At 48.4% G+C, this 21570-nt stretch overlaps 5 protein-coding genes across 5 annotated transcripts; 3 read left to right on the top strand and 2 right to left on the bottom strand.

Moving 5' to 3' along the window:
• Positions 1-27: 27 nt before the first annotated feature.
• Positions 28-5930, bottom strand: Z518_10430 (uncharacterized protein; the record flags this gene model as incomplete). The annotated part of the gene is made up of 2 exons (XM_013411973.1): positions 28-5875; positions 5923-5930. The coding sequence occupies 2 exons, from the start codon at positions 5928-5930 to the stop codon at positions 28-30; spliced, it is 5856 nt and encodes a 1951-aa protein (XP_013267427.1).
• A 1397-nt stretch (positions 5931-7327) lies between these two features.
• On the top strand, positions 7328-9569 carry Z518_10431 (uncharacterized protein; the record flags this gene model as incomplete). The annotated part of the gene is made up of 3 exons (XM_013411974.1): positions 7328-7433; positions 7530-8060; positions 8536-9569. 3 exons carry the CDS (start codon positions 7328-7330, stop codon positions 9567-9569), a joined length of 1671 nt encoding a protein of 556 aa, XP_013267428.1.
• A 1196-nt stretch (positions 9570-10765) lies between these two features.
• Z518_10432 (uncharacterized protein) lies at positions 10766-12930 on the top strand (the record flags this gene model as incomplete). The annotated part of the gene is made up of 3 exons (XM_013411975.1): positions 10766-10807; positions 10861-12160; positions 12209-12930. 3 exons carry the CDS (start codon positions 10766-10768, stop codon positions 12928-12930), a joined length of 2064 nt encoding a protein of 687 aa, XP_013267429.1.
• A 795-nt stretch (positions 12931-13725) lies between these two features.
• Positions 13726-15342, bottom strand: Z518_10433 (uncharacterized protein; the record flags this gene model as incomplete). Its single annotated transcript, XM_013411976.1, has 1 exon — positions 13726-15342. One exon carries the CDS (start codon positions 15340-15342, stop codon positions 13726-13728), a length of 1617 nt encoding a protein of 538 aa, XP_013267430.1.
• Positions 15343-15895: 553 nt separating this feature from the next.
• Z518_10434 (uncharacterized protein) lies at positions 15896-19263 on the top strand (the record flags this gene model as incomplete). Its single annotated transcript, XM_013411977.1, has 3 exons — positions 15896-16328; positions 16403-16532; positions 16590-19263. The coding sequence occupies 3 exons, from the start codon at positions 15896-15898 to the stop codon at positions 19261-19263; spliced, it is 3237 nt and encodes a 1078-aa protein (XP_013267431.1).
• Between the last annotated feature and the right edge of the window lie 2307 nt (positions 19264-21570).

Consider the following 21570-nt stretch of genomic DNA (forward strand, 5'->3'; position numbering starts at 1 on the left):
TTATGTGTGCTCACCAACGGCTCATTCTTAATAGGGAATGCCATTTGTCAAGAGCTGGAATTCGTCGTAGACCTTGGTCGTCACATTTGCCGCGCTCTTCTTGATACATCCAAGCATGAACTCCGCTGCCTCTCTGTCCGATTTCTCGAGAACAAATCGATTCTTGAAGTTTCGCATAGTTTCGGGTTTGAAGCAGGGTAACCCACTGTCAAGCATTAAGCTCACAAGGTGACTCAGTTTGTCGCAGTATTGTCGGCTACACAGAAAGGCTTTGATGGTGAGTTCTTCGAACCATCGATATGATTGAGAAGTATTGGGATCATCTCCACCCATCACCGCAATCATTTCCGGTGTCAGTTTGAAAGGAGCTCTCTCAAATTTGACACCGCCAGGGGCAATATCAAAACAGAATCCGAAATCAACGTGAAGAATGTGTCCTTTGTCGTCAACCATGATATTTCCGTTGTGGCGATCCTTGAATTGGAGCAAATAACTAATGACCGAGTACGCCGCCATACTTTTGACGAATTCATTCCTTGCTTCTTGGTATCGAACGGAATGTTCGCCGCCGTATTTGGTGATGAAGTAGTCATGAAGACCGTTCACAGCTTCACGGCCCAGCATGTCACGACTGATGGAATTGGGAAGAACGTCAATGACGCCACATCCCGGTGCCGTTGCCGTAACTCGGTATGGAAAAACATAAACGTCCAGTCCCACGGAATTGAAAATCCCACGGAAAGCCGCGATCATCTGTAAGGCCAGCACGTCTTGTCGACAATCATCTCCGACCTTGAAGATGGCACTCTGCCAAACCTCGTATGTTGCCGGATTTGTCTCGTTTAATCCGAGGCTGGAGATGTCACTGGTATTTCGGCGACTATGACCTCGGCGAATATTTGGCGGACTTTTGGGGGTTGCTTGTCTCATCGCACCGGTATCCTCCGGAACTTCCCTCGTTTTACGGATTCTGAATGTCGCCATATAAGGTGCTTTGGCATGCGATTGCAGTGGCTTGCCGGACTTTCGATCAATGCCGACCACAACGCCGTCGGGATTGCTGGGAAGATATACCCCTACTTCAACTTTGATTTTGCGGAGCTCTTCCTCGATCTTGGCTTTCTTCTCCGGTTTGCTCTTTTTGATAAAAGGCTTCAGCTTTCCGGATATGTCGGTGACTTCACCAAAGAATGCAAATTCGCGTTCGTAGAATTCTTTGTCTTCGTCAGAGAAACTTGAAATCAGGCTGTCCATGACCTTGTCCAACGTTGGCTTGACCGGGTCAGGTTCTTGAGAATCTTCGTCCTTGTAGGCGTTTGCCTTCATGTTCCAGATGATTTGATGGGCAAACAATTGCGAGAATTTGCCGGTCTCGATAATGTACCGCTCCACATATCCAAGCGCGTCGTAACGTAAGCTCTGTACAATTTGAGGAACATAAAAGAATGTGACATCAACCGAATGACTTTCAAGCGCTCTCGTCGCATATTGCAGCACAAATGGGTGGTTCCCGAACGCAGGAAGGAAATATGTCACGGCCTGCATGGGGTTGACCGGGTGCCAGTAGAGCAGATATTTCAACTGGAAGGAGACATCTGATGGTAAGGCATCCCCTAATAACAGATCGACAGCGTTTGGCTCATCCAAGGCCTTGTCTGGAAAGTTAACAAGCAAAAAGCGCACATCACGGCGAAGTTGCTCGTTCGGGAACCGCGTCACCAATTGGAGAGCGAGGGCGGGATTTTCGGTCCATGCCGTGCGAGCATATGCCGCGACTTGGGTTTCGGATTGACTATGGTGTTCCGTGCTAGTCAAAGGTGCAAGCCAAACATTGAGACGGTTGATTTCGTTCGTGAGAAGAGCTTCTAATAGGTCATGTTTTTGCTGAGGGTCTCTTCTGGTCGCCGAGGCCATGTAGATAGGCTGCCTGGTGCTTTGTAGCATAACCAAAACGTCCTGCATCACTTGAATTTCAGCCTTTATTTGGAGGCGATTCCCGCCAAATGACCATGCGGGTGGTTTTGCAAACCACTGAAGACCGACTGAAAGAATCAGATCCTTCAGCTTCCACGTACAGAGTTTGCTTAGACAAGTGCTGAATTTGACAACTTGCAAGGCGAACAGAACCAGGTGAAATTGAATCTCCCGGAGAAGTGGATGTCCTTTGATTTGAAGGAAGCCACGAAGTGTCCGCTCAAGCATTCGAACAAAAGTTCGCTGAGTATTGACACTGCCCAGTCTGATTGCATTGAAATGGCTTTCAAAAAATTGTATCAATCTGAAATGGGGAGAAATGGTATTGTGTGCGGTTTGCGCCTGCCTATGAATCGCAATCCTATCGGACGGAGCAAATTCTTCTTTGACATAGAATGGATCGGGGTGTCGAAATTGAGGGCCAAAGATACCCTCTTCTCGGTCAATGGTCTTTTCCCAAGCTTGGGCGACCTCTGTCAGTATTCTTGGCTCCATTCGGGAATTCTCATGAATTACTCCAAGCCAAAGAGATATACCGAGTTTGATCGAATCCTTCGTAAAGATGGCCAAGGGAATGTGGACCAAGTGGCGCACAATTGCTGTTTGGGATTTCTTGCTTTGGCACAGGAGAGCCGCAGCACGACGAAGAACATCCTTCACTTCAGACACCTGAATAGGAGTTGGTTGTGTCGTTCTGTTGTGAAGATCCTGAAGAGCATCTTGCAAAATTGGCGTCGTATCAACGGATGGACGTCCGACAGAAGATCGACGTCCAGTCGCATTGTCGATATAAAGATAACCTCGATGGTGATCCGGAATACCAGTAAATCGATATTCCTGCCGGGTAGTGTACTGGGCCATAAAATCAGAAGCCATATTAACGTTGAGAGACTCTCCTTTCCTGTCCAGGGCATTGAGCCGGTGATCCATGGGCGGAATCATAGAGCCCATTTCAAGAGCAAATGATCTGCCCAAAGAAACGTGTCCATAGGCACCAGTATCATCAAATTCCGAAAGATAAGTCTGAAGGAGGCCCTTGACATCTAGAGGGGCAACGCCCATCACAGTAGTCACCCACTTCTTGGCATCAATATATAGATTGTTCAAGGTGCGTTTGCGAAACGCGTAATCATCGGACAACTCGATGGTAATTTTGGCGCGTGTGGAAGTGAGCGTGGGCCTCCACTCATATTCGTCCACATCTGCTTCCAAGCAACTTGACCACATCAGCGAGAGTAATTCCAGCAAAGCGAACAAACTGGATTTCTGGCACAAGGCAGAGGGAGTAAAAGTGATGATATGGTTGGCTGAAGCTCTTGCCACTTCTTGCATCTTGCTACTTCGGTGACAGCAGCCACTGAGGATTTGCGCGAGCTGTCGAGAAACATACGGAGCACCGAATTCGTCTTCCTTCGCTGTAATTACTTTTTGCGTGTACCTTTTCACCACTTCGTTTGCAATTGAGCTTAAGCACAATCCCATATAACTAGTCTGTGTCGTTGGATCTGTGAAATAATCAAGGATCTCAGCGCAGCTCCCAGAAATAGCACGGAGGCTCTCCACGAGGAACACCGCGTTCAGAAAGACGACTTTCTGGTAACTCAATCTGCTGATATCGGACTCTCTCTCGGAAATGGCAGCAATTAAGTTCTTCCTTTGGTCAGCGGTATGTTGCGGACTCATTCCTCTCCGCAGGACGGTGTTAAGTTCCACATCAGACTCCAAGAGTTCGGCGCGATCAAGGTCGACCAGTGGTAGGGAATTCATCGCCAGCAATCGAAGCTCATGGTAATATTGCTGACCGATGCGTGACTGAAGAGTGATGCCATGAACCGCAATGTTGTACCAAACTTCGCGTCCCATAGTCAGGACGTCGGCATCATCAGCCAAGGTACCCTCGAGGGTCAGAGCGGGCTTTCGGGAAGCCAAGATAGAAAGAGGCTTCAGAAGAGGTGCTATCTCTTTCGCAGCCTGTTCGACCTCCGCAGATTGTTTGAACTCGCCTTCAACAACATCTCCCTTGCTGAGGATTCTTTCCAAGAGGTGCATTGCGAAAATTTTGAAGAGTGGTGATCTGTTGTCCAAGTTCATGGCCAGGTATTCCTGACCGTTGCGAACTGCTTCAAAGATGATGACATTTTCTTGCACAACAGCTTCGCGATGTAGTCGAGCGTAGAGTCTCAACAGTGCTTTGAACTCATTTTCCTTGCCATGAATGGCAAGTTTGGCGGCTTCTTCGATGATGCGGCCATCAACCACCAAGTTGATTCTTCCCACTTTCTGCAACATCATCATTTGCACCAGGGCCATGATTTTGCTGTCATTACACTTGGTTGCAATCGTCACAATCGCGTGAGCGACGTTTCCGCACACCAGCGACGTTTCTTCGTCGCCGCTGAGAGAAAGAGAAATCACACTTCCGGTGCGTAGTCTCGTTGTGGATGACAATGAACCGTGGTGGCCATTAACATCGGTAGTCAGAGGATGGTGAGCCTTCTCCGCGCCGGTCTGTGAGCTGAGAATGTTCCCAAGTGAGTATATCGTTGTAATCACAGCATCTTGTGACAACATCCTCAAAATATGGGATAGGCTTTGTGCAGCAATGGCCACAGCAGATGGTCGTGAAGTCCCCCGAACAATAAACCTCAACAAGATGCGCGCAAAACTGGATGCCCCTTCTGGTATGTATTTTGCAGCGACAGCTAAACTCTTCAGAGCAACGCCTGCCAGTTCAAAGTCTGCCATCTGAACTTGATTTGCGATTGAATCCTCTAGCCACCCAAAAAGATCCTCCGGGTCTGCAATATCTTCGTCAAGCACCACACAGTGAAGAAAAGCTTCTAGCGCGTAAGCTTTGACGGAAAAGGCCAGCCGCTGCTGCCAGGCCGAACTCAGCTGTAAGTAGTCTGAACCATCTTCCAAGACACGTATTTGATCCGTGATGATCTCCACAAGATACTCCACCATGTCGTCGGTGACAAGTTCATCCCTGGCGCGGTTCAGATGGGTGCCGGAAATATATTGATCAAGAATATCGCCGCACTGGACTGTGTGTTCGTCGCAAAGCATTCTGGCTGTACATGCAAGAACAAGCTTCATGAACCCCCTCTGCAACATCATTGCGCCAACCGGCGTGCCTTGGGCGGCGAATCGCTTGAGATACTTCCTCCAGTCTCGTGTGGTAATGTCCGAAGATGTCGAGTTTCGAATCGCAGAAGAAGCAGTCTCGACAGCAATCAGAAAATTTTCGGACAAGGCATCCCTCAAAGAGCGGATCAATTCCACCCTTTCATATGAGGACCAGAAGTTCTCGTGCAGTGCCGCTGCATCCATGAAGCCAACCAGTGACACCGTGACCGCCGCAATTTCCTGGGCTTCAGTCTCATTATCTTCATCTTGCTCACCAAGTCCCACCGAGGTCAGTGCTGCCGCCGACTGGGACCAATTGTGAACATATGACTTAATACTGTATGCGACAGACTCTTTCAATGGAGGAAATCGGAGTCCAAGTACCAGGAGGGCCTTGGTGAGCTCATAGGTCAGAGCCGTCCACGGCGCGGGTCTGATTTCATGTATGAAGGGTGACGACGAAAACAGCTGAGAATGGGCTTCTGGGAGATAGGTCGTCAATTGTTTAATGAGACATTCAGCGTGTGGCAGGTCATGCAAGGACTGGGCACTACTACAGAGAGCAAGGAGGACATCGATTTCGCGAGGCGTCATGCATGTTCGAGACGCCGGTGCAATGGCTCGAAGGACTCCATCGAGGACACCGTTCCCTTGACTCTTGCGCGGAATCGACGAGATGAGGCGTTTAAAGTCTACCTCTTTGGTAAGAGATCGGTGTGCAGAGAGGGTAGCGAGTTTGGCAAAGGCCTGCCGGCGCAGACCACCATGGCCGCTGCAGCATTGTTAGTTGGGCATATGGTAGAGACATTGGAATCGTACACGTCCATCTGTTTCGGCCGAAGGCGGTCTCACGCAGCTCTGGAGAAGAATCTGCGTTAAGTCGTTGGTAAACTTCGCATTGGGAAAATGGTGATGATGTTTAACCCAGCTCGTCATGTTAGAGATGTTTTGCTGAAATGGCAAGCTAGACCAAATCGGGTAACAAAAGAAATCTCTCTGGATCCCTCGTACGCGGAGTCCCGAGTACAGTCAAGAAGCTTCACAAAGTTTATGAACGGCGACGTCGTCCGATCATACGGAACTATTCTCGGACCCGATAGATGGATTCAAAGCTCTGAGTAATAGCATTGTTTCATCGAGCTGTCTGCTGTTGGTCCAATCCACTGAAAATCCCTAAATGTTACTTCCCTGAGGTGCCACAACCCCCAACCTTTGCCATTGCATTTTAGACATCCATGGAACCGTTGAGATGGAATTCTCCACTAAGCCTTGTCAGCTCTCTTAAATTTAGGAAAACAATTACATGGCAACTAACAGACTCCTGCACATCGTAATATCCGTGATTCAGACACAAGAACTTGTGAGCACGGGCCTTCAAGCTTTACTCCGAACGAGAGATGATATCTATCGTGCTCAACTGCTTTAAAGAAGACACACTCGATGGTATTTATCTCAACCTCTGATTTGTTTCACCGCTTGAAGGTCAAGGTACTCCGTACACCGAACAGAGAAGACTCGCTCTCCGCAGAAACAAGAGAATTGTTCCGGCCCAAACTAACCTGAGCCAGCAAGAATCAATGCCCGGACTCCCGACGCACGATAGCAAAATGGACAAGCCGTTCGAGAAGTGGAAATGCGGAAAGTGTGGGATCAGATTCACCCAAAGTCAGTATCCGAATAAGCCTTCATAACCAAAACAGGGACGATTTCAATGCTAATAATTTGCTCTTGGATTCAGAGTCGTCCCTCTCACGCCACCGCGAACGATGTCTCAATGACATACCATCTCTCGGCAGACGTAAAGCCTGTAGTGAATGCTCTGGCTCCAAAACCCGACGTGATCTTAAGCGCTCAAAATGCAGGCGATGCGAGGCCAAGGGGATTCAATGTAGCTATGCACCCCCTGCTTCTCCTGAAGACGAAAATTCCGCCAGCAGAGCGAGGTTGGGTAGCCTAAGCACTGCAGAATGCAGTTTCAAAGGCTCCTCGGCCCCATCAACAGCAGGCCGCACCAGTTTGAATATGTTGGAGGTACTACAATCTCGACACACTACAAGAGGTTCTTCCGACACGGTGAATTTGTATCCTACGATCGATGGCCCCCCTGCTTCAGTGTTATGCATGACTTTAGTCCTCAGAGTCCTCAGAACATATCCTAATATGTTCATCGATGGGCAACCCCCCCCCCCCCCCCCCCCCTTCCCCTTTCATTCACTGGTCGCAAATGGATGGGGAGGTCATGCCTCCGCTTCTGGAATGTACCGATATCCTATCTCGGCTAGAGAAGAACATCACCTCGTCTAACCTCGTGGTTGAGAATGATGCTGCCAGTGAGATTATTATATTGCTCGCAGAGGTACGGGGGTTCGCAGTATAACCATCACGACTTTCGCCAGTCTTGTTGTTGCGTACTAACTATTTCCAAGTACCAAAATCACGACGAAAAGAATCTTCTAGCTTCCGTGCAGGCCTACATACTTTACAGCATCGTTCTGTTGTTTCAGAGCAATCGACAGAGCCGGACTCACCGAGCAGATCAAATCCTTATAATAGCCTACAAGATATCACATTAGAACTGGCCAAGACAGGACTCTTACTGGAAGCAGAACTACAATCAGGCGTACCTGCATGGCAAGAATGGGTTTTGATGGCTGCTAAGCGACGCACGATTCTTGCCGCACATATGTTGATGTGGGCGTGGTCATTGAAAAATAGATATCCTCCATTTGCTTGTTTTGAGATCTCCTTTATGCCGACTCCAGCTCCAAAAATGCTCTGGCACGCACAAAGCGAAGGATGGGAGAGCCTGTATAGTAATAGGTTGAGCGGGTGGCTGGATGGTGGTCCACAACGTCTCGAAGAACTGATGGTCATTGGGCCCGAGATTGAGATAGCTCCGCGATCACAAAGATGGCTTGAAGAAGCAGATGAGTTTGGCGTACTTCTCATGTCCGAAGGTAAGAACAAGCTCATATCTTACGACACAGGACCTTTTGGACTTACCCATGCAGTCAACGCCGTCAAGTGATAATCAATGAGCTGCGAGGGCGCCAGCCATCTGATTGATACCCGGAAGTCCGAGTACGTCAGCCTCCTTCATACTCACCACTTCGCAATATAAAACGGTGGCCATGCCTTGCCTTTGCTCCCCATCGACCCATAATCCATACAGGAATCAGCTGTTGACAACGATGGGTGCCCCGGACGAACGTACGACATCGCCTTGTTAGGAGCCAGTGGCTTCACAGCCGTTTTCGTCGCGGAGCACATTGTCACTAACTTCCCGAGCAACCTGCGCTGGGCGATCGCCGGAAGGAGCACTACAAAATTAGATGATCGAAAACAGAATCTAAAGAAACTCAATCCAAATGGACCGTTACCAGGAAACATAATAGTATCTCATACAATGGGGGAAATGACTAACCGAAGAAGCTGTCGAAAGAATAGACATTATCAACGACAGCCTCGACAATTTCGCTCGCAGTACCACTGTCTTGATTAACGCCGTAGGTCCATATTCATCATACGGTACACCAGTCCCAGAGTCATGCGCCAACAACGGCACCAGCTATCTCGACTTCTCCACCGAAACACCATGGATCGAGGAGATGATTCGAAAATATCATGCAAAGGCAAAACAAAACTTAGCCAGAATCATCCCTGCCATCGGAAACTCCAGTTCTCCCTCCGCCATCACCGCATATGTGTTGGCAAAGCAACATCAGAAGCTCTACGGCGCACCAGTACAAGAGATTCTCAGCTCCTACGACATGAAGGTCAATGGCATGAGCAGCGGCTCCTTATCTTCTATGATCGACGTCGTCTCTCACTACGGGATCAGTCCCCTACTGTTCCCCAAACCCCAGAGACTCTCCCTTCCCAGTGAAATTCCACAGACACATTTGACAAAACCATTCTTAGGGCACAAATATGATGCCGATCTCGGTCACCTGGCCACCTCGTTCGGTGCGCCTGGTAACGAAGCGGTCGTCTACCGAAGCCAACATCTGCAAAAATCAATCTATGACCCGGAATTCACGTATCACGAATTCATGCCAATGAGGAGCACCACTCAAGCCATCATCACCCACCTTCTGACCAAATTCGCTATACTCTTGCTATGGCTACCACCTTTCAGGGCACTCATCAACTCTTTCAAACCCGAGCCTGGTACAGGTCCATCAAAGGAAGTGGCACGGGGAGAAAGAATCCGAGTCCGCGCCATCGCAAGGGGCAACAAATCAGAAAAGCCCTTAACAACGGAATATTTGTACGAAGGATCTATGTACCATCACGCTGCTATGCTCGCAGCGGAAGCGGCGATGGTTCTGCTGAGTCTCCGGAAAGCCCCGACGGGAAGCAGTCAAAAGGATGAACAATTTGGCATCCTCACACCAAGTTGCCTTGAAATGCCATTCGTTGAGAGATTGAGAAACGCCAGTGTCAAGATTGACGTGTCGGAATAAATTTTTGGGTTTGTCTACATCTTTCGGATAAGTGAAATGGCTACTGGAGGCTGCGCCATCTCTCGTACAAATGAGGTGTGCATTAGATATAGAAGAGAATGCTTGAGATTTAAACGGATGTAACAAAGCCTTCATATGCTTTCTGTGGAACACGAGAATACTATATGCTCCAAAGGAATTAGCATTCGAGTGGAAGGAGACTTGGGCAAGTTGAACCGGTTGGCAGAGGCTCCATTATGGGGACAGGATATCTGGATGGAAGGTAGCATTTCTTTAGACTATCTATATTTGCAGCACCTAGGCTATGCTTTGTGCCAAAAGTCTCTCTCAAGGCCACCTTCTAGCTCTATTGTGACTCAAGAACGGTCCACTATGCTATGAATCCGAAGATGACCGATTTATCGCCTGCAAAAAAAGTTTGTGCAGAAACCTCCATCGCAACAGGAGTTTTCAAAATTCGGCGCATAACTCGTGAATTCTGTGCCTATCACTTGAAGACGTTCGAGGTCATCGACAGAGTATGGACGTGTGTTAGTAACCTTGCGCTTGAGGCCATGGGAGTGATATTCACTCGTCATTCCATACTCCACGATATCAACAAATTCGGAGCACAAGAACATGAACATAACCCCTTTGCTTTCATAAGATGCATTGAGTTTGGATATCATGGTACTCGGCGCGGCTTTGCTGATTGAGCATGGAGCGGTGTTTAAAGAGGTGCGTCTCGTTGATGAAATCTGAGCGCTCGTGTCAGTCAGCCAGGAAGCAGGAGTTTGTTGAGTCAAACGCGGACTAAGATTTCCCATGCCATTTGAGATGGTAACCACTTTCATTGGCAGTGTTGAGTTGGCTTCTTGAGCCATGGACAAATTCGCAAGGCTGCAGTCATGTGACTCACATTGCCAATTTCGACGTTAGTTAGCCCAACAACATGTGAAGCTTCCGAACGGAGATACTCAGTGTCTGTCTCTCCGCTTTTATTTTTGCTTCCACGAACCTGACGATCCTCCGATTGCTGTTAGAGGATTTCATTTATCTTGTCAAGCGCGTCGAACCAACTTGCTCTCTCTCTCTCTCTCTCTCTGTGAATCGAGCGTGTCCGAAGTCGACCAAATCTCCTTCGGAAATAGGCCCGATCCTAACTATAAAAATTTGATATCGCCTCAGATTCGGCGGTAGAGTTTGCGGAGTGTCTTATGGGTCCAAGGAAAGAGAAGAGTAGCCTGAAGCGGAACCGGGTTAGAATGCACAGACATGACATCCAAACATTGAGGTTGACAATGCCTTGCAGAAAAGCACCGGTGACGATCCCGATACAAAGAAGCCTCGCAGATCGCAGAGGATCTCTTCACAACTTCAGAGAGATTCGGTTCAACATACCCCCGTGAAGAATCAATACCTGCCTTCACCTCTCACCAATCGCGAATCTACCGTCACGGAGACCTTCAAAGAACATACAGCCACACCAGAAGGAGGTAGACCGAGTCAGATTCGCCATGTCACGCCGATATCTTCTCCCCCGCTTGTTCCGTTTTCCTCACCTCCTCAAGACACGCAGCCTCTATCTCAATTCGTCTACCCTCCGAGAGACATCGAACCTGACCTCGATGATGAAGACGGTACGTGGGGCTATTTGTTCCCCATGGGCCCAGCAGGTCATCGGTTGGCTATGAAGAGAAGAACGTTCTGTCCGGCTCCAGTGAATCCCCTTGAGATTGCAAGACCGACTGTCAAGAGCCGAAAGCGCCGGGAAAGGGAACTCAATGAAGCAGAAACGGCATATGAGGCGGAGAAGCAGGCCACTGGGTTTCCGGCGGGTGGATACCTCATTGGAAGACATCCCGAGTGTGACATGATCCTTGATATCCCGACGGTGTCAAACCGGCATTGTCTGATCTTCAACGAGACCAGGAATGGTGGTGCGGTTGCTGTTCTTGAGGATCTGTCAAGCAATGGCACCTTCGTCAATGAAGCCATGGTCGGTCGAAATAAACGGAGGGAACTGGAAGATGGCGACGAAATCACAATCTTGGATGAAGCAAGATTCGTCTTCCGATACCCGAAAAGTCGAGATTCGAGCGCGTTCAATTCTCGATACCGAATTCTACAACAATTGGGAAAGGGCCATTTTGCTACAGTTTATCTCTGTGTTGAAAGATCCACCGGGTACAAATATGCTGTCAAAAAGTTCGAAAGACGAATGGGGGAATCCCAACGATCACAGAATGAAGGGCTACAACAGGAAATCGCAGTGTTGATGAGTGTCAGCCATCCAAATGTTCTTTGCTTGAAAGAAACTTTTGACGAACACGACGGAGTTTATCTCATTTTGGAATTAGCTGCGGAAGGCGAATTGTTCAATTTGATCGTGACAAAGCAAAAGTTGACCGAATCAGAAACGCGAAAAGTGTTTATTCAACTATTTCAGGGCACCAAATACCTACACGAACGAAATATTGTCCATCGAGACATCAAACCGGAAAACATCCTTCTTACGGATAAGAACCTTTCCGTCAAACTGGCAGATTTTGGTCTGGCCAAAATCATTGGCGAGGAATCTTTTACAACAACATTATGTGGGACGCCAAGTTGTAAGTTCCAGCCCTCTCTTTTCTTCATACCACCTACTGATCAATCAGATGTCGCCCCTGAAATTCTGGAGAATACCCGTCATCGAAAATATACCAAAGCCGTCGACATCTGGTCCCTAGGAGTTGTCTTGTACATCTGTCTCTGTGGCTTCCCACCATTCTCCGACGAACTATACTCACGAGAGAATCCATATACTCTGGCCCAACAGATCAAGATGGGCCGCTTTGACTATCCATCTCCATACTGGGATTCAATTGGCGACCCGGCACTCGACCTAATTGATCGCATGTTGACGGTCGACGTGGAAAAGCGCATCACAATTGATCAATGCCTTGAACACCCCTGGACGAGAAACGCCGACTATATCAACCCTGCCGACTCGACTGATGGACTCACGGGAGCCATGAGCGCATTGGACTTCTCGAAGAGAAAAGTCCAGCGTGAACGCACCCTGCTCGCCAGCATCAACGACATCAAAGTGAGCAAGCTGGTCGACATCAATGGACAAGGGCTGCACGGTCGACCGCACCAGCCCGGCTCACCGGCACATGTCAAAGTGTGGGAGAAGAATCCAGGCGGCAAGAATATTCGGATGAGTCCGAAACGAGGCAAAAAGGGGGATGACGATGACGCGAAGGAGGAACACCCCGCTGCAAACAGGCAGCCGGAAGAGTTCATGGAGATGGGCGGCAAGGGAGATATGCCGCTGTTCGGCGACGATGACTCGTCCAGGTATCTTCCGGAAGAGGTACCAACGGGCGTGAAATGAACCGAATAATTGAATATGTTAGGAGTGACGGATTTGGATGAAACATGCAGGGATAGTATTTGGTGTTTACCGTTGCCGCTTTATCGCCCGCTGGGCGCTTTGTGCCTCTGCCGCTGTTCTTGCACAGCTACAGTTCCAGGACACCACCACCATAGTATCAAGGAAACCTGGTTCGCGCCGGAACAACGTAATCAACAATATTTAACCGGCAATACTGATCCTGAACAGTTCCATCGAATAATCACATTCAAAGATCCACCCGAAAATCGTACATTCGTCGGCACCAAAAGACCGAAATATGGACTCCGTCAATGTCACTATGGCCAGCTAACCAATTCATAGACAACCTGCCCAACGGAAGCCTCCAAGTCTCGACAGACAGGGCATGGCAGGCGCCTGCTTGACAGCCCAAATTGGGCCAGGCTGGGGTCATAAACTGCTAGTGATATCTTGTAACGACCGTCACTTTTCCCTCCAAGAAGCCCATCCTCGAATATCTCGGCCACGCAGTGAGGAGTTTTCCCAAGATACGAACACACCCATTGGAAAAAGGACACAACAGGTCAGCCTTGGAGAGTTCGGTCCTTCTAAACGGCTAGCGATAGTCGTGACCACTTTATGGTTGCGGGTATACAAGTGTCTCTCCGCCTCCTGCACAAACGAATACATCCGTCTAAGCCTGACTTGACAATTATTGAACTACCGTCGATGCCTCGTGCAGACTCTGGAGGCCTAGAGAAATGCTGAGTTCGAAGTATGCGGACAGCAGGCCTTTTAGGTATATCCTCACCGCCCTTAGAACTTTGCCACTGGCCTCTTGCTTTGTCCTCGGATAAATTCCAGCATATCTTTTCTAAGCAGTTTATGGGGAAACCTCACATCACTTGTTGCTGCTTTTGTTTTCCAGATTATCATCTCTTTGTGGGCGGGTTCTACGGGTCGCCAAATCGTCTTTGTGTGGTAATTCATGAGTAAGATTTTGACAATGGTTGGGGAATGGGAGTCATGCGTGTTGATCGTTTGGAGCATGTCGAGAAGCATAGTTGGCCATTCGTGTTGAAGATCAGGTGTATACAGTGGCTGCGCATCTATAATGAGATATATCAATGGCAGACCACGCAAAACTGTTTTAAGGATCTCAAGAAATGTTCTCAAGCTCTCTGCATAGGATAAGCTAGCACAGATCTTTCCAAGCGTAGCTTCAGTGTGCCATTGTGAATTTCTGATTAGTGCTTGCTGTATCAGGCTTCGTAAAGCGTAGGTAGCAAGTGTCTCCGCACTTATGTTGTCCTTTCGAGTCGAATTCATGACCCATATCACGGGAATAGATTCTTTGGCTAGACTCTCCACCATAGCGACACCAAACGCCTGTGCTTCAACGCGATGGGCGTAGTGACATTGAATCGCAACAAGGGCAGATTCCGTTGCCCTTGACCATGCCTTGAGTCGGGGCGAGAGAAAAAGGTCGGAAAACCCGACAAACTTCCCCAGGTTTTGCTTGGCGAAACGAAAACGTATCCGCCGCAGATTCAAGTGGTTGTCGAGACATGGCGACAGCAGACACTGACTTAATATTTGATTGATCTGAAGGGTAGACAGCTGGGTATTTGTGTCAAGTTGAGAGGCGGAGGCCAGAGAGAATTGCTGGGCAGTGGATTTGCGGTGGTCAGCAATCTGGGCCTGGACTTTCCGGAACTCGTTCAGCAACTTGGAACTCATTTGCTGGAAGACATGTTGAGACGCGTGGACAGCAGCAGCGTTGGCGTCGGCCCTTGCCGAAAGGTGTCTCATATTGGTTTTCACGGAGCTGACGGCTGCCATGATCCTGATATGATGTTGGCGAAATGTATCACTTAAGGCATCAAAGTTGTCCGAGATTTCGGAGCGCAAAGTGTTTGTGATGTTGGTCAGGTCGACTACTCTGGATCCAAGTTGATATACCTCGGTGTGTATATCAAGTTCCAAACCACAGTCAATAAGTTGCAAACATGTGTTAATGCGTTGGGTATGCATCAATGCCGCGATAGTGATGGAGTTGAACTTTTTCCCATCTGCGGCAATCTTGATCTTTTTCCAGACCCTATGTATGCCGTGAATATTGCTCGTCTCCAGTTGTCTTATCAGGGAGATCCAGGACCCAAGATCCTGCTGGCATCGTGAGACACAATTGCGCAGGCATGTAACCTGGTTTGATGGACATTTGGAGTGGATCATGTCAGAACTTGCGGCATTTTTGGTTTGAATGAGAACCTGTTGGAGCAGTTCGAGGTCTTGTGATGCCCTCAAAACGTCACCGTGCGCAGCCTTGTACGCTCTACAGAAATCGTTAATAGCGGTGATGGCCTCGATCGATTGCAGTACTAAACTGACAATGCCGGCAATTGACGCCGTCTCACCCAGTCCAGCCGCCATTACTCTTATCAATGGGCCTTTAGGAGAAACTTGTGACAATCATACGCAAACTATGGCTTCAGATGATTGAAAGCGTCGATCTCAAGGTTGTTCAACAAGTGAGGCTTAGTTGGGAAATGTATCAGTTGGAAGATTGCACATTCGGGTCATCCGCCAACGCAACAACCGGGCAACTGAAAAAGCACCCAACAAGGCGCTTTGGTTTTCCTCACCGGTTGGCTCTGTGGAAATCAAAATGCTGTGTTGCTATAGGCCCAAATGCTGAGTCACGTGACTGAACTGTAGCTATTCGTCAGTAGTTCTACGCTAAACCTGATATAGATACATACTAACCAGCAATTCTCCACATCAACAGGGATGACAATCAATCATTTTCCGTACTTCGTTCGGGCAAATTCTCAATCCAGGTATGCCTTTTCACTGCAGGTCATTGTCGGGCTGACCGTCATCACTTAGGCGCCATTCAAATTCCACTTTCAGCCTTATTTTCTTTCCTATTCATAATAGTCTCCAACTTGCACATGAATAGCGGCTTTTTCTTTCTCTTTTCATCATGGGAAACAGCCTCAACGACATTTCTACCTCACCTGCAGAAATGGAGATGGATGCTCCCGCAGTGGCAAACAATGAAATGGAATCTCAAATGCCAGCGGGGCAGAGTAGTCAAATAGAATCCGATTTCACCATTGACACCCCAGAGGATCAGTTTGACGCACCCATATTTACTGAAGTATTTTCAGGCTCGGAAGAAGTAGAATCTGCCCTCCAAAGCTTCCCAACTTCTTCTCCCCCAACTCATTACACCATCTCAGATGACAGGTCCTCTTCAGGCCAACATTCGAAGAACTTGCTGGCTGCGCTAAATCCAAAAGTTTATGCTTCGGCTGAGTCTCACGACTACCACAAGAAGTCGCGCCTAATACGGGATGCTAGTCTTGGGGTTGGACCTCCATCTTCACGGATGGATGGCTCCAGAACATCGTTAGGTATGATTATTTTCCTGATCGAGCCCTGCATGAAGATAACAATGGTATAGAAATTCACTCTCCTCACCCGTCAGTAAAATCCAGCTTCATGAAATCTTCTTCAACTAGCACCAAGGCACAGCAGCACCTCTCGACTCCGAAGCCACCTCTGACAAACGCACAGACTGCCGATCAAAACAGGCAGGATGCAGTTTCAACGAAGAGGTAAAACTGTTCTGTCCACCCTTGAAATCGTCTCTACTGACCTCAAAATCTGTGCAGCGATCTGGATAGCCACGTCGTTCAGAGGGCTTGTATCGCAAAATCGTTTCCCGATCATCGGATCAGCGCAGTCAGAAGACTTTCGACCTTAACCCAGAACATCTGTGACATTGGAGGCGTTATGGCCCGAGAATCGACTTTGGTAAGCAGAGAGAGCGCAAACAATAAGACTACGAATCTTCCCGGGGCCTGCGTGGAAAACGAAAATTCGAAAGCCGGAGAAGGATACCGAGACTCCAGGAGTAGTCATGCAAACCCCTCGATTAATTCAAATAGATCTTCCCCCCGGTTGAGCGATCGAAGCTGTAGGTCCTCTCTACAGCAGCCATACCATGTGTCAAGATCCACACGGAATCAAGAAACCTTTGAGCGTCTCAATCTGTTTGAACAATTCTTTCTGTCTCTGAATCTGAGTCCAGGAGACTCGTTCATTCTTACGAGGCCCCCAACTGGGGAAGATGATCTTTCCTGGGTGCACAACACGACCAAATTGTCTCAAGGCAATATGCGTCCGGCATGTGGACCAAATGAAGATGTGACTGTTGACGCCTTGCTTCTGAAACAGTACATTCAAAATTTAAGAGATGAAAAAGAGAAATTACGGGGGTCTCAAATTGGCCATAGCATTCTATACCAGTTTCCCCACTCCCAAGTCGAACCACGTTGGATTGTTCTCTACAAAATCGATTCAAACGCCGATGAGGTTTATTTCGATCGTCCGGAATGTGTAGAAGATGAGGCAGGAAATAGATTCCTGAGATCCACCATCCCACTTCGAAATTTGGAATTGTATCTGGAGAGAAACAAGGACATATCATTTGTTGTGTTTGAGGTATTCGCAGCAAGATCATCGTCGACATCACAGAGCCATACTGTCTTCAGCCGTGAAGGAGAATCATCCATCGCTCCTCTATCTAGATCCATTTATCCCGTCTCATATGATCTCAAGCAAGCACTGGAATGGTTACTCGACTCCCAGGAGTCCTTTGACGGCTTCAAGAAAGAATATGATCGCACTGGGCTGATCAATGATCCCTGTATCTTCTTCTATCACAGCCGTGCATCATACAATCCAGAAGATGAAAGTTTACACTCTGACACCATCCGTCATCTGAATCTGCTTTGGAGCTATATCAACCGAGACTTTGGTCAAGAATATGAACGTGTCGATAACATGCTTCAGCGCGGTGTCACCTGCCCCGGCTTCATCAAGTATCTATTCTGGCGTGATCAAATTGTTTTGATGAAAAAAGGGGGATATTACCAAGGATTTATCACTACAGACTGGCCCACGGTTGAGAGCAACGCCAATTTCGATGGTGAATCAAGTAAGCGTTCGGCGAAGAACACAGGACGAACAGGCCCGTCGAAAACCAATCTCGATGAAAATGGAGTTAAAGTGAGGCTCATGGCTAGTTGCTGGGAATTCAATGGGCATTTCAAGAAGATATCGGTTCCCCTGGCAAGTGAAATCAAAGGGAATGGGCATGAAGAACTCCTTATTCGAGATCTCGACTTTTACCCAATCCAATTCGCAGACAAAGAGCTCGTAGCTCACCTACGACATCGCGGAAGACGACTCTGGGATTGTCGGCAAGGCATGTTCGTGTCGTATACGGGACAGGCAGTGGATGCCTCTGGGTCAGGGAGTGGCGTTGAGAGATACATGGTGGATCCGATGACCTACCTAGGCATGCATGGGCACATCAAAGATCAGCAAGACGATCTCGGGCCAGACGCATTTGCTAAGGCAGATCCTCCAAACGATGACTTTCTCCTGCTGCTTCCGCCGCAAATCAAAGGCTTCTGCATTCGAGACAAGAAGTGGCGAGACCTAGATGTGGACCTAATTGAAGATATTCAGTGGAATGAAAAGGCCTTCGACAGTCTCGTCTTGCCTGACAAAAGCAAGAAGATCATTAAAGCACTCGTCACTAACCAGGGGGGAGCCGACAAAGGCTCTGATTTGGTTCAGGGAAAAGGCAACGGTGTAATTATTCTCCTTCACGGGGGCCCGGGAACCGGCAAAACCTTGACAGCAGAGAGTATTGCAGAGATCACCAGAAAGCCGCTTTATCGAGTGACCTGCGGTGACATCGGAACGGAACCGGGAGAAGTGGAGGGGTACATGGAGTCAGTCTTTAGACTGTGCAAGATCTGGAACTGTGTGGTGCTGCTGGATGAAGCCGACGTTTTTCTTCAAGAGAGAAATCTTCAAGATCTCCAACGCAACGCCATAGTATCAGTCTTCTTGAGGGTCCTTGAATACCACGAAGGCATCCTGTTCCTGACTAGCAACCGAATCGGTACTTTTGACGAAGCGTTCAAATCCCGCATCCAATTGTCCCTTCATTACGATGCTTTGGGTCTACCACAGCGCAGGAAGGTGTGGCGCAATCTCATCAAGCATCTAGAAGACATGGAAGAGGAGGCGGTTGATTACGAGGACCTGAGAGACCACATTGACGAGTTGGCAGGAAAGCCATTGAATGGGCGGCAAATTCGAAACTGCATTACTTTGGCCAGACAGCTGGCGCAGTATAATGGGGACAAATTGAAACACGAGCATTTGGAGGATGTGATCCAGACGCAAGCGAATTTTGACAGTTACACCAAGACGCTGAATGACGATATGACGGATGATGAGAAGGCGAGGGAACTCCAGATCCGATGAACGTTGGGCTGAACCAAAACCCCCTGAAAAGAGAAATGCAAAATGTCGGACACCGCTGGAAGAACCGATAGTGACCCTGACTCTCGATCTTCGTAGATTGCCCCTTTCGGAGGCTGTTTTGTCAGGGAGCGAAGTCAGCGCGCAAACAGCAAATTCGGGCAGCAAATTAATAAATTAACCTTCTGAGAATCTTTCTGAGAACGGCTGGGCATTGTGCACAATTCACCTGAATTGTCACCAGTAACTACTAATGCATGCCTTTTCCATGAGTAATTGCAGCGACATCTAGGTTGGTTATATTGCCATTCCTGGGATTGCTACCCGGTTCGGTTACTTGGCCATACACTGGGGAAGCTCTGCGCGTTTCCACTGCTGTCAAGTTGTCCGTCTTTTTGCAAAGCAGAAACTTTCTGTGCTCCCGCGGCCATTGATTTAGCCACAGATATCCTTCAAGAGAGACAGGGAAAAATGGTGGGGACATACCCTTCTGCCCGCCTTCCAGGGCTTGACCTTGATCTACAAAGTACTCACGAGCGGATTTTGAACGAAACCTTGCCCTATAGGCAGCTCACATGCCTGTTCTGGAGTGATGAGCAACCCAGCAAACAGCCATGAATGCGGAAATGTCATAAAGCCTCATTATTTTGCACCCATATTCTCTTGACCAACCCAGAAACAAGTAAATGATGCCGGGGCCGGATCTGTACTGTGTGTTGACTCGACTGGGGCTCTTGCGCTCAATTGACTGCAGGGATTAGCAATGTTCTTTCCGGCAATGTCGGGGAATTTTCGCTCAGGGTTAATGTTACCGCTGGGTGCAATGGCAAATAGTGCCTGTGCAGGCTGGGCCTAGATCCGAAAGAATATCGCCAAACAAGTCGAACATTTGTGGTCTTCGAACAAGATGCGCAGTCAAGATGTTGATAAAGCACATTGACAGTCAGTTTTCCCCGATAAGATATCCTGCACCTATACTTTGATCCTTACATGAATACACAAGTGTAGTAGAGCTCAGTGGTCAAGTTGCTCTTGGTGGAGGACCACTTGATTCCAAGAACGGCTATTTCATTCAACCCACTGTCATTAAAAACATGGCCCGCGATACGATAACCTGGAAAGAAGAAGTCTTTCGCACCAGTCCTCGGAGTGTACAAGTTTGAACTTAGGAGGAAGGAGTCACCCTTGGCAATGACTACGATGTTGGGCTGGGAAGCTTTATTTGTACCTCGAGTATAGCGCGCAGCTGGCGTGTTGCGGAAGAACTGCAAGTTGGCATGGTAGGTGTTAGCTTTGGTTTATTCAGTGTGGCAGAAAACCCCTTCGGTGGTGTCAAAGAGAGCGATTATAGCAAAGAAGGTGGACGACAAGGTATCGACGAGTACTTACACCATAAGTCCATATTTATCCAAAGTCACCATCCGACCCAAATTATACACAGCATGAGATATACTGGGCCGGCTACATTCTGTGGCTCTTCGTGTTCGTCTGCATGCCCTTTTCATGGCCATCACCGCGTGACTAGCCAGCAACGAAAGCCACTCCTTGTGGGGTATTGTACAGTTCTGCGGCTAGGAAATCGATACACGAAATGTTGTGGTGTGCTGACCACCGTATGGGCGAGCACGGCGACAAACCGTGACGGAGGGCCACGGGAGGCGTTCGAAATCCACGGTATTGACCACAGAAAACTGCGGAGTCTTCAAAAGACTCCCTCGGCGGCGGACCGGTACCAACGAGGTGCATATTTTCTGGCATAAACCTACCCGCTCTGTGTGGCTCGAGTCTGGAAATGATGAGATTACTAGACGAGTAAGTGGCAAGCTCAATGAAGGGACGTATCAAATTTCTGGCCAGACTGTCCAAGCCGACCTGCCTACACACAGCTCCTTTTCTACTTGTCGGGTTTATAGCCCCCTGAATTGGATAGTTCTTAGTGCGGAATATCCCCGTATTCTCCAGTGGAAGATGATATTGCCAATTCCATCTCTTGGAAATCTTATTATAAAAAAAAAAACTCGGCACATGGAGTTGGCGAAGTTCAATCCCCCATACGAACCCAGGTCTTGTCCTAATATACGTCGAATCACTGCTCTCCAAATATAGGGCGTCACGAACTCGATCTCAACGTACACTCGTGAGGAAAGTGCTGCAGGGCGATAGTACGTTTTACAGAAGGCATTGACATCCGAAAGGTGGTAGGCTTACTGGACAATGAGCGACAGGAATTCCTATACGGTAGCAAGTGAACATTGCGTCAGGTCAGCTCCGCCACGATCAGGATAGTGGCAGAATCTTCTAGCTGATGGT

Source organism: Rhinocladiella mackenziei (genome assembly GCF_000835555.1).
Source record: "Rhinocladiella mackenziei CBS 650.93 unplaced genomic scaffold supercont1.9, whole genome shotgun sequence".
In the NCBI taxonomy this organism is placed as follows: domain Eukaryota; kingdom Fungi; phylum Ascomycota; class Eurotiomycetes; order Chaetothyriales; family Herpotrichiellaceae; genus Rhinocladiella; species Rhinocladiella mackenziei.